General features: G+C 33.1%; 1 protein-coding gene across 1 annotated transcript in view; it reads right to left on the minus strand.

Annotated features, from left to right (window-relative positions):
- The window catches only part of LOC133328974 (uncharacterized), a 60,150-nt gene that overhangs the window by 7,487 nt on the left and 39,239 nt on the right, over positions 1–13,424 (minus strand). The window contains exon 8 of the mRNA XM_061537478.1: positions 11,421–11,539. Coding sequence (XP_061393462.1) covers positions 11,421–11,539 — 119 coding nt within the window. The remainder of the gene's footprint in view (positions 1–11,420; positions 11,540–13,424) is intronic.

Raw genomic sequence — 13,424 nt, forward strand, 5'->3', positions numbered from 1 at the left:
GGCCCTTGAAACATATGCTTTAAAAATCTACCGATTGTAGGTATTTTAAATGCCTTCCCTATGCCAGAGGTTATAAAATGTTTGTCCCGTCCGAACATAATGAAGTTTTTACTTATTTTCATGGCAAAGAAATCTTTTTATAAAAATAGCCAAATTGCAAGTGTTAAACTTGAAAAGGGGAAAATTCAATATTTCAACACATAAACCCTGGCACGGGCCAATTAAATACTATGGAAACAAATTCAAATATGTTTGCTTGCTTCTTCATCCCCATCAAAACTAAATGCCAATAGTCAGTTGGTATGTCATTTGTTTATGGAAATTCCCTTTCAAAAGTAAATGTCAAGACATTTATCTTCGAACTTCAAGAAATATTTATCCTTTTTTTTCGTTCCATTCTTTCCTTCTTATCTTCAAATGACATGGAATTCCTTTGCATTTCACTGATAATGGCGGGATAGGGAGGGGATGGAGATTTTTATTGATTGATTTGGGCTTGACTGTTCGTCAATGAGGCGCAAAAGAAAAGGAAATGTAATTCCCTGATTGGTCTCTAAATGCTTGAAATATTTCTTCAAAGTGAATTTCATTTTCTTGTTATTTTTTCTTGGTGATGGTGGCCACATTCACAGGGTTTATAATTAATTATATTTTTATTTATATGTAAACATGTATGCATACAACGCATATTTACATAATCTATGTATAAGTTATGACTTTTTAAAAGTTAGATATAGAAAAACTTATGATTTCTCGAAAATCAAACAACTTTTATTTTTTCTTGTTCTTTAGAAGAAGAGGAAGATAAAAAGCAAATAAATTGAAAACAACTCAGAAAAAAAATGATTGGCTTCTATCATCATCATGGTTATCAGCATCCTATTCTATGTTATGATAGTAGTTTATGCTTATTCGATATTATGGTTTATTGTGCTACTTCAATACTGAACAGTGGGTACGAAATGATAATCCAACTGCACATTATTCATGAATTCGAAAAATTGAGCATTGAAAGATTTTCAGAAGAGTTCGAAACAGCTTTTGGTGTTGTAAGAGAAAATTAAATTTATATATTTAAATTGAAGTTATTGCACAAAATTGCTATAACCCACTGTTTCACCTAAACTACAATTACACATTCTATGGCTTCATACGTTAAGTTTTTATCATCATCATCACTGTAGTGGTGCATAAGTTCTATATCACATACCACTCCCTCCCCCTCCGACCTCTACTGAAGAAGACAAATTATAAACGTTTTCACAACAACAAAAACAATGTCAATAATAATAAATCATCAATAAATTGATGTCCATGTGTGTGTGTATGTGTGCGTTGTTAGTTGGTTTTTGTATTGCTTCTCAATACTTGTCAAACACATGACAGTTACGCCATCGATTTTACTTTGTAAACGTCAACTATTAGTTATCTATTCAACTTGAATGCGGTAATTTATTTTGGACGAAAAAAGAAGAAAACGAATAAGGAAACAAAAGGGTTTCGAGGATATTGACACCAATCGAATGTGTCATTACATTGAAAAGAAAAATTTGAACTGAAGCATAGAATTTCTAAGAAAATCGGCGCCTTTTGTTGTTGGATCCTTGACAAAATATTTTTTAAAAAATGCACGTCTAAAATGACCATTGAATAAAATATTAAAATCTACGCCTATTATGGCCATTGAAAAATATTATTTAATAAATCTTCGCCTAGTACGATCCTTTAAAAGCATTCGATAAATATACACCTAATTTCGCCCAAAAAATAATTAATAAATCTACGCCTAATATCATCCTTTAAAATCATGCGATAAATATACATAAATTTCGCCCTCAAACAATATTCTTTAATAAATTTAAAACTAATATGAACGTTTAAAAATGTTTCTTTAATAAATCTACGGTCCTTTAAAAAAATTATTTAAAAGCAGTGAAGAAAGCAGTAAAGTCGGACGGGGCCGACTATATGATACCCTTCACCACTATAGGTATATTCAACTGACGGAATCCTAACAGACGTCGCATTTTTGAAGGACCATTAACATGAAATTAAACATGTCATTCTGCAATCTAAACCGATTTCATCGAAAATTGTCATATGTTAGGTTATACTTATTTCGGTATGTTTTGTGCATTCGGCCACATTTTGAATTCTTCAATTACTTATAAATCCAAATTTCGTCCACATCGAAGGATATATTGCGACTTACATAAAATCGTATGAATATACATATGGGAGCTATATCTAAATCTGAACCGATTTTTACGAAATTTAGCACACATCGTTCTAGACTTAATTCGGGACGCAATGCCAAATTTCGTGCAAATCGGAGAATATATAGGGACTTTGGTATACCATTTACCTTAAATCGGGCTAAAATATATATGGGAGCTATATCTAAATCTGAACCGATTTCCACGAAATATAACACACATCGTTCTAGACTTAATTCAGGACGCTATGCCAAATTTCGTGAAAATCGAAGGATATATTCGGACTTTGGTATACCATTTACCTTAAATCGGACGAAACTATATATAGGAGCTATATCTAAATCTGAACCGATTTTTCTCAATTTCATTAGGGTTCGTCCTTGGCCAAATAAATGAGCTGTGCCAGTTTTCATCCAATTCGAATCAAAAATGCGACCTGTACTTTGTTTACAATTTAACATGGACAGACAGATGGACGGACATGCATAAATCGACTTAGAAAGTAATTCTATGCATATTCTCAAAAGGAACCATGGGTCTATCTCGAATCATTTTGTCTGTTATAAACATATGCACAAAGACATAATACTCTGTACCACAGTGTGGTGAAGGTTACAAAAAATCCACTCCTTTTATGGTCTTTGAAAAAATATTTAAAAAATTATTTAAAAAATCCAAGTCTTATATAGTCATTGAAAAGAATATTTAAAAAATATAGGCCTCAAATCTACGCAAAAATAATCTTTAAAAATCTACGCCTTATATGGTCCTTTGGAAAACTAATCTTAAAAAATCTACGCCTTATATGGTCCTTGAAAAATAATCTTAAAAAATCTACGCCTTATATGGTTCGTGTAAAAATATTCTTCAACAAATCTACGCCTCAAACGGTCATTGAAAAACAATATTATTTAAAAATGGCGTTATATGGTTTTTGGAGGAATATTTATTAAAAAATCTATGTCTTATATGCCCCTTGAAATATATTCTTTAACAAATTCACTCTTTATATAGTCTTTGAATAGATATTCTTTAAAAATCTACCAATTTTTTATTTTTTTACTCTCTTGCATATTGCCCCCTACCTAACTTACCATCCTTCATTCACCAACAACTTATTTTATAACACTTCTGTTGCTGTTAGTGGAAAACTACATATTCTGTCACATATCGTATCATTTATATTGGCTCACTTTGACTTTATTGCATCAAATAATTTATAGTTTTTTTTTTTCTTTTCAAATTTACGATCATCAATTTTACGACTTTAATATTTGTTCTGCCATTTTGCAAAACGCCAACAATGCATTCTGGAGTTCGTAGATGAACTCTTTGGCAGAAAGCAGGAAATTAAAATTGTTTTTAGCAAACTGCAACAAAAATAATAGGAAATGAAATAAAAAAACTTTAATATCGATTGTAAAATATAACAAAAAGACTTCCTTGAATTTATATTGCAACATAGGTAACAGAGAGAGGATAACAAAAAGGATTTCTAATAAAAAATCTCAAATATCTGTAACAATTGCATGGCGTGATATTGCTGCAGATAAAAATTACAATTTTTATGCTTGCACCATGATAAAATAGATTGAATGAATTTAATCAAATATAAGAAGAAAGAAAATTGTATTAGCAAGCCGCTTATGTGCGGGATATTGTGTGATTTTCCGCTTTTCATTTCGAGTGGGATGTGGGTATTGTGGCGCCCAACCAGTTCTTTTCGTTTGCAAAACCCCCCAAGTTAAATGCCAAGTATTTAATGTGTTTTAAGAATGTCTTGCTTGTTACGCCTACAACAAAAATTTCTAAAAGTATTTTATACATTATATACTGGCATATATATGTAAGTACATTTGTAATGGAATGGAGCAGGCAACAGCATAGTGTCTTAGTCCTTTATTGTGTAAGACATTAACATTGTTCTTTGTGGTGGTGGTGGTAGTTTAGTTTAATGTGGCCGCCTAGCCTAGTTTTGTCATCAATGATAAAATCTGTTTTCTTCTTCTCTTTCCTCTACCCCTCTATTTCCTCACCAAATAATAATAAATTAAATTAAATACTTATTCTCTAAATTCAATTTGTTTGCAAAATGCCATCTTATCTGGCAAATGGTTTGGAAACATGTGTTTCCATTACAACATCTAACAGTAAATGGCCAACCTGTGGCATTGTCAATATGCATAACAATGACATTAAAGAAATTAAATGTGCAAAAAAAACCCCGAATGAATGAAAGGAATTAAATTATGTGAAAGGAAATTTGCGATTGGGTAATTTCCATAAGTTATCATAATATTCAATAAAGGTTTAAACTCAATTCCATAATAATAAGAGGATTTTTGAATTTGCAATATGTTGATATGACAACGTAATATTAATAGGAAATATATTCAAGCATATATTTTTATTAAGGACCAAGCAGAATTTTTTTTAAATAATATTTTTAAGTATCCATTTTTAAGGAGGGAGTCTTTGAAAAATATATTTTTTCAAGTAACCAAAGGGGCATTGATTTTGTATACAAATATTTTTTTTTCAAATAACCACCTAATATTTTTTGAGACGTGGATTTTTTAAATAATATTTTCAACAACGAACCCACCAGACGGGATGTGGATTTTTTAAATAATATTTTCAACAAGGAACCAACCCCAAGAGGCTTGGATTGTTTAATGAATATTTCGATCAAAGAAGAATCCATAAGGAAATTTTTTTTTAAGAATATATATTTTCAAGTAGCCACACGGGACGTGGCATTTTTAAGAATATTTTTCAACCTTTCAAAAGGGACTTTTTAAAAATATTTTTTGAAACTTCCACAAAAGGCGTGGATTTTTTAAGGATATTTTTTCGAGCTTCCGCAAGAGGCGTGGATTTTTTAGCAATATTTTGTCAAGCTTCCACAAAGGGCGTGAATTTTTTTAACAATATTCTGTCCAGCTTCTACAAGAGTCGTGGATTTGTATATATTTTTAGCTTCCACAGAAGGATGATTTTTTTTAAATATATATTTTTTTTTCAAACTTCTACAGAAGGTGTGGATTCTTTTAAGAATATTTTTTTCACGATTCCAACTTCTACAAGAGTCGTGGATTTTTATATATTTTTCTAGCTTCCACAGAAGGGTGGATTTTTTTTTAAATATTTTTTTCAAACTTCTATAGAAGGTGTGGATTCTTTTAAGAATATTTTTTCACGATTCTACAAGAGGCGTGGATTTATTAGAATATTTTTTAAGCTTTCACAGAAGCCTGGATTTTTATACCTTTCACCACACTGTGGTATTATGTCTTTGTGCATATGTTTGTATCAGGCAAAAGGAAACGAGATAGATACATGATTCCTTTTGAGAATATGCATAGAATCGGTTTTTAAGTCGATTAATGCTTGTTCGTCTGTCCGTCCGTCCATGTATTTTTGTTAACAAAGTACAGGTCGCATTTGTGATCCGATTTGAATGAAATTTGGCACAGTTCAATTATTTGGAAAAATCGGTTCAGATTTAGATATAGCTCCCATATATATTTTCGTCCGATTTTATGTAAATTGTGCACCAAGGTCCCTATATATATATATTCTTCGATTTGCACGAAATTTGCCATAGCATTCTGAATTAAGCCTAGAACGACATGTGTTAAATTTCTTGAAAATCGGTTCAGATTTAGATATAGCTCCCTTATATATTTTCGTCCGATTTTATATAAATGGTGCACCAAAGTCCCTATATATCCTTTGATTTGCACGAAATTTGGTATACCATTCTGAATTAAGCCTAGAACGTCGTGTGTTAAATTTGCTGAAAATCGGTTCAGATTTAGATATAGCTCCCATATATATGTTCGTCCGATTTTAGGTAAATAGTGCACCAAAGTCCCGATATATTCTCCGATTTCCACGAAATTTGGCATAGGATTCTGAATTAAGCCTTGAACAATGTGTGTTACATTTTGTGAAAATCGGTTCAGAGTTAAATATATTTCCCATATATATTTTCTTCCGATTTTAGGTAAATAGTGCACCAACATCCCTATATATATCCGTCGATTTGCACGCAATTTGGCACAGCGTACTGAATTAAATCTAAAACGATGTGTGTTAAGTTTCGTGAAAATCGGTTCAGATTTAGATATAGCTCCCATATATATGTTCGTCCGAGTTTAGGTAAATAGTGCACCAAAGTCCCGATATATCCTCCGATTTCCACGAAATTTGGCATAAGATTCTGAATTAAGCCTTGAACAATGTGTGTTACATTTCGTGAAAGTCGATTCAGATTTAGATATAGCTCCCATATATTCGTCCGATTTTAGGTAAATAGTGCACCAAAGTCCCGATATACACGAAATTTGGATTTATAAGTAAATGAAGAACTCAAGATGTGGCCGAATGCAAAAACATACTGAAATTAGTGTAACCTAACATGTGACAAGTTTCGATGAAATCGGTTTAGATTTCGATATTTTGCTTAAAATTTATTTACATAATTTTGTCCCATTGTAAGAAGCAACTCTATATCTGACCAAAATTTAGTATATGTTGCAGAATGACATGTCCCGTCCGACTTTACTACTTTCCTTACTGGTTTAAGAATATTTTTTCAAGCTTCTATAGGAGGTGTGGATTTTTTTAGGAATATTTTGTTTTAAGCTTCCACGATAGGTGTGGATTTTTTAAGAGTATTTTTGTAAGGTTCCACAATAGGTGTGGATTTTTTAAGGGTATTTTTTAAGTTTCCACAGAATCGTGAATTTTTTTAAGAATATTTTTTCAAGCTTCCACAAGAGGCATGGTTTTTGTACAATTTTTTTCTAACATTCGCAAGAGATTTTTTAAATAATTTTTTTAAGCTTCCACAAGAGGGTTGGATGTTTTAATTAATATTTTCAAGAAGGAATCAACCATAGGCTCATAAGGCTTAGATTTTTGAGGGATATTTTTTTCAAAGATCCACAAAATGCGTGAATTTTTTAAGGTATATTTTTTTTTAATGATACACAAAATGCGCGGATTTATTAAAGGATATTGTTTTTTTAAGAATATTTTTAAAGGATAATTTTCTTCTTTAATTGGAATATTTTGCTTTACGTAAAACCAAACGTATTTTCAATATCACATCTTCTTCTCACTTCTTTGTGTTTCTCGTTATTTCTTTCTTCATAATAATATTCAATATTTATGGCTTCTCGTCCATTTAATAAATTCGTATTCAATGAAACCTATGGGCAATAACATTGATTTGATACTATGCCATAATTACATGGAAGCCAAGTAATAAACAATTTCTAATAGAATTTGTAATTTCTTTGAAAATGAAAAACATTTGAACAATTTCGGGGAAATTTCATGTGAACAATTTAGAAAGTAGCTATAATTCCTTAATGACCAAGAAATATTAAATATAACAAGTAAAAACTTGGCCGGGTCGAATTGTTTATTCCCTCCAAAAAATACTCATACTTGATCCAGCTTTTTTATAGGAGGGCTATGAAATGGTACTGACAGCAATTCCAAAGAAAAACTGAAATACCACTTAGGATGGAAATTGGGCTAGGATTTTGAACCTACCGCAAATGTCGAGTATCATATAGTCGATGTCGCCCAGCTTTTGTACTTTTCTTATTGGCTCGTTTTTAACATGGGTTCTTCTTGTCTACTTCTGAATTATATGTTTTGTATTACACCATACATATTCTCTATTTTTTGCCAATGGTTTCACTTATTTTACACAAAATATTTATTCCTCCTCTTAAAACTCCCAGGCTGGCAACAAAAATTCTTTTCATTAAAAATTGCTAAAGTTTTTGGCATTTTTCGATTGTGATGGCATGGCATGAGCATGAACATGATAAAATATTTTATTGAATTTCGTTTTCGCTGTGCTCCTACTCAACGTACCAAAAATTTACGATTGGAAAAACAATAAATTACAAATTGTTAAAAAAGGCGAAAAGAATTTCGAACATTTAAATATTGAAGCGAAAAAAAATTAAAATAGGTATGTGTATTTTCGTAACCATTCCTGTCCTCTTCTTACTGGGCAAACAATTATTGTTGCTATCTCACGCACAATGCCATCCCGTCTTCCGATTGTTATCAACACTTTGTGTAATTACCGTTTTCCTAACTATCGCTATGTATACATCGTCAGGTTGGTTGTTATTTTTGCGCCCAGGTAATTTTTCCAGCAATAAATGACGACAATGATGATGATGACAACTTTTCTGGTCGTTACATTTTATTGCCATCTCCCCTTTCCCCTCCGCCTTCCCTATCCCATTTACATTAAAATTTGTACATTTGCTCATTTGGTGTTGCCCGCTTGCTGGATGGGTGGTGTTACGCATTTCTTAGCAAATAAATTTCGGTTTCGACTTCCGTTTCACATTCATTCGAGCATTGTGTAGTTTTTTCCCGGGCACTTGTTGTTGTCGTTGCTGTTTGTGTTTTTTCATTAAATGTCATAAACTTTATTTAACTCGTCATTAGTAGCACATTACTTAAAGTAATTTACAATGTGAAATGTAAGCTTCTTTCAGTTGGTTGAGTGTGTGTGTGTGAGAGAGAATTTTTTTCATGGTATGTAAGTGTGTGAGAGTTAAGGAAGTGGGAAGGAATGTTCTGTTGTATTTTTTTTAAATTCACGACATTGAAGGGAATTTTTCAAAATGGAAGATTTTAATAAGAAGATTTACATTTCATTGAAAACCAGTAAAGAACATATCCGACTATATGATACCCTTCACCACTTTGGTGCATACAAGAGATGATAATGTGTACAATAGCCTGTAGATAGAAGAGACATAGTATCTTTGGAAGATCATTGAAATGGAATCGGAAGAAAACAATTGTGATCTACATAGATATTTGAACCAATAATAATCAACACATACCATTCTGAAATCTATGAAAAATTGCATGTCAATCGCGAAGACTTGGATTTGTTGGTGAAACATTTCATACAAATGCAAAATTAGGTATGTAGGCCTGAACCGATTTCAACAAAACACCATCATTTTGTCTGAATCGGACAAATATTGGGAGTTTGGTGCACCATATACATGAAATCGGACGAAACTATATATGAGAGTTATATCTAAATCTGGACCGATTTCAACAAAACTTCCCAGACGTAAACTGGACTGAATTCAGTACGCTGTGCAAAATTTTGTTTCAATCAGGCAAACCTTTGGAGTTTGGTGCACTATTTCCATAAAATCGCACGATATGGGATATGGGATCAATATCTAAATCTGAACCGATTTTCTCAAATTTCAATAAAGTTCGTCCATGAGTCAAATAAGTGACTAGTGTCAAATTTCATCCAAATCGGATAATAAATGCGACCTATACTTTGTTTACAATTTAACATCAGCAGACGGACGAAAATGCATTAATCGACTCAGAAAGTGATTCTATGTATAGTCCCAAAAGGGTCTATATCGTTTCGTTATGTCTGTTACAAAGATACACGGTACATATTTGTTCCGACATTAATAAATACATACCAATGTCGTTGGGCAAACTATTCAAAACGTTATGTTAATCGGACTGACGTGCATGAAATCTGCAAAAAATATATATGGGAGTTACATTTAAATCTGAACAGATTTAAACAATACCGTACACAGGTTATTAAATGCTCAATATATATCTATATCTGATCCGAATTCGAATTCAAACTTAGTACTTGTCATTCAATGTTCAACCTGGCAAATTGTGCAAAATTTCCTTTCGATCGAACAGAAAAAACGATGTATATTAAGTTTGGGAAAAAGCAATCCGGTCGTCGAAAATGTCGATAAAATCGGAGTAATTATCGAAGTTGACCGGCAGTTTGCAGCCGTAACATCGCCCAGGTGCTAACAATCGAACATAAAACTGTTTTAAACCATTTACACCAAGCTGGATTCAAAAAGAAGATCGGTGTTTGAGTGTTATACCAATTAAAGGAAAAAAATAGGATGGATCAAATTTCCATCTGTGAAGCCTTGGCCAAATGGAATGAGATAGATTCGATAACCCTGCGCGAAAACGATCGTGGTGAAAGAGGGGTTAAGCACCTCAAACAGTGGCCAAATCAGGACTAAAGGCCAGGAAGGTTCTTTTATGCATTTGGTGGGACTGGAAGGGAATTATTTATTATGAGTTGATTTCATATGGCCAAACGCTAAATTCTGATCTCTACTGTCAACAACTAGACCGTTTGAACATAGCAATTGACCAGAAACGGCCAGAATTGGGAAACAGTAGTGTTGCCGTGCTCCACCAGGACAACGCTAGGCCACACACATCTATAGCTATTCGTCAGAAACTTCGGGAGCTTGGTTGGGAAGTTTTAATGCATCCGCCGTACAGTCACCAAGCCATTAAGATATTTTCTTGAATTGTAAAATTTCTTTAAAGATAAATAATTGGTATCTAGGGAGGATTGTGAAAATCGACTACTAGAGTTGTTTGCAAATAGAGAGCAGGTACCTTTAAAATGGCAACAAATCATACAACAAAACGGTGCATATTTCCCTTTGTTTCCCCAACCTAATATTTTCTTATTTACTTTTGTATGTTAAACTTTACCGTAATGTGATTCATATACAAATAGTCAGATTATATCAAATACTATCTAGTCTAATAAGTTATAGTCTATATTATTTTAATATTCCCTCTAGGCTATCACAAAATAATGCCTATGAAATTCTCCGCTCTATCTAAATATTCTCCGCTCGTCTATTAAATACTCCCCTCAGCTCGACTATGATAGACTGCCTTTGGTTCGTCCATAGAAGATACCCGTCAGCTCGTCTATGAAATACTCCCTCCAGCTTTTCATATTTCCCATTATTTAAAATAAATGACATTAATGACTTTGTCATCAACAGTTGGTCAATTAATTGTAATAAATAACCAAAATCAATTATAATTCGTAAATTTCGTTGGTTTTTAAGCATGGAACCACAAAGAGCATTTACTTCCTGATTATTACTTACACCCACCCACTTACTCCCCACGCATTTTGCGTAATATTTTAATTGATTTTTATTTTTCTAATTATTTATGGTCTTTGTTTATCTTTCTTTATAATGACGCTCCTACATCGTTTTTTTCTTTTTTGAGAAATTAATTAGCAAAATTTATTAAAATATTTTGTATTTTTTCTCTCTACTTCTTGTTAATTTAAATATAAATTTCCATTGATACACTTACCGACACAAGTGCCGCAGTGACATAACGCCATAGACCTGTTCCTTGGGTATAATTTTGTCCATTAATAATCGGCCATAACGTTGGAAAAACATTTCTCGTCTTGTACTATAAATAATGGGCTGAAAGAATTGGATGACAAAACAAGGGGAGAAAGAAGATAACAAAAATAGAAATGAGAGAATATTACCGCATACAGAAGTAGCAAAATGAATTAAAGAAAAAATTTAAAGTACAATAATATCGTATTTATTTAAATTTTCTTAATGAGATATATATTCCAATTTGAATACAAAAATGAATGAAATACGCTTAATGAAACTAATTATTGGATGAATGATGGAAAAAACGAAAAGACGCCAAAGGACAATTTAAGTGGTTTTCCTTTTTTGGGATAATAATAATTGTAATAAATATGAGGGGCTATTTATAGAAGGGACGAGGGAAGGGGAATAGAAGGAGATGGATAAAGGATACTGGAAGTCTTAATAAACGAGGGAGAGGCTGTAGATTGTATTTATAAGCGAGCTGAAGGGAGGTTTTCATTGGGAAGGTAAAGTGTGACTTTCACACACGAGCATAGACGAGCTGAAAGGACACTTTCATAGACGAGCTGAAGGGAGTCTTTCATAGACGAGCTGAAGGGAGTCTTTCATAGACGAGCCGAAGGGAGTCTTTCATAGACGAGCTGAAGGGAGTCTTTCATAGACGAGCTGAAGGGAGTCTTTCATAGACGAGCTGAAGGGAGTCTTTCATAGACGAGCTGAAGGGAGTCTTTCATAGACGAGCTGAAGGGAGTCTTTCATAGACGAGCTGAAGGGAGTCTTTCATAGACGAGCTGAAGGGAGTCTTTCATAGACGAGCTGAAGGGAGTCTTTCATAGACGAGCTGAAGGGAGTCTTTCATAGACGAGCTGAAGGGAGTCTTTCATAGACGAGCTGAAGGGAGTCTTTCATAGACGAGCTGAAGGGAGTCTATCATAGACGAGCTGAAGGGAGTCTTTCATAGACGAGCTGAAGGGACACTTTCAAAGACGAGCAGGGAGTCTGCATAGAAAATTTAAAAGCTGGGAATCCTTTATAGTCGATTTGAAGCTTGGAATCTATTAACAAACTTCCTAAATCAGGAACTATTTCATACAGAAAATAAAGCAGGAAAATTCATAGAGAAAATTAAAGTTATGGAGTTTTTTATAGACAACCTGTGAATCTTAATAGAGTTGTAGTCTTGGGAGTCTTTGTTGACTACATGAAGAGCTGCTATTATTTAGCAGAAGGCCTGAAGTAGATTTTATAAACATGGTCTGAGAATTTTTCGAGACGAGCTGAAGGTTTGGGAACCTATATGAACGAGTGATAGTCCTTATGGATAAACTGTGGGCCTGGGAGTCTTTGTTAACAACCTGAAGGTCTAAGAACAGGAGACGTAAAAACAGAAATTTTTATAGCTAAAATAAAGACCTAGGAATTTTTCTAGACGAACAGAAAGCCGTGAAGATTTTATAGGAAAGCTGAAGGTCTGAGAGTTTTTAAATGGGGAGTGGAACTCCTTGTACTCTTTACAGACGCGATGAATGACTGGAAGTGTTTATAAAAGAGCTGAAGTCCTGGAGAGATTTTATATAAAGGCTGAAGATCTGAGAGTTATAAGAATCGAGCTGAAATTCTTCGCCTCTTAATAAATAAAAGGCCAGAGAGATTTTATATGCCGTCTGAGAAGAGAACCCAAACGACAAGAACTTGAACTTGAGAATCTTACGCAAACGACCTTATGGCGAGGAGTCTATATAGATAACCTGATGACCTGGGGTCTGTATATAAAAAAAAAAACAAAAAACAGAAATCCTGAGAGAGATTTTATAGACAATATCTGAGATCTGAGAGTTTTAAGAATCGAGCTGAAATCCTTGGCATCTTAATAAATAAAAGGCCAGAGAGATTTTATATGCCGTCTGAGAAGAGAACCCAAACGACAAGAACTTGAACTTGAGAATCTTACGCAAACGAC

Source organism: Musca vetustissima, unplaced genomic scaffold (assembly GCF_032173495.1).
Source record: "Musca vetustissima isolate MV318-11 ecotype Yass unplaced genomic scaffold, APGP_CSIRO_Mvet_v1 utg16177, whole genome shotgun sequence".
Classification (NCBI taxonomy): domain Eukaryota; kingdom Metazoa; phylum Arthropoda; class Insecta; order Diptera; family Muscidae; genus Musca; species Musca vetustissima.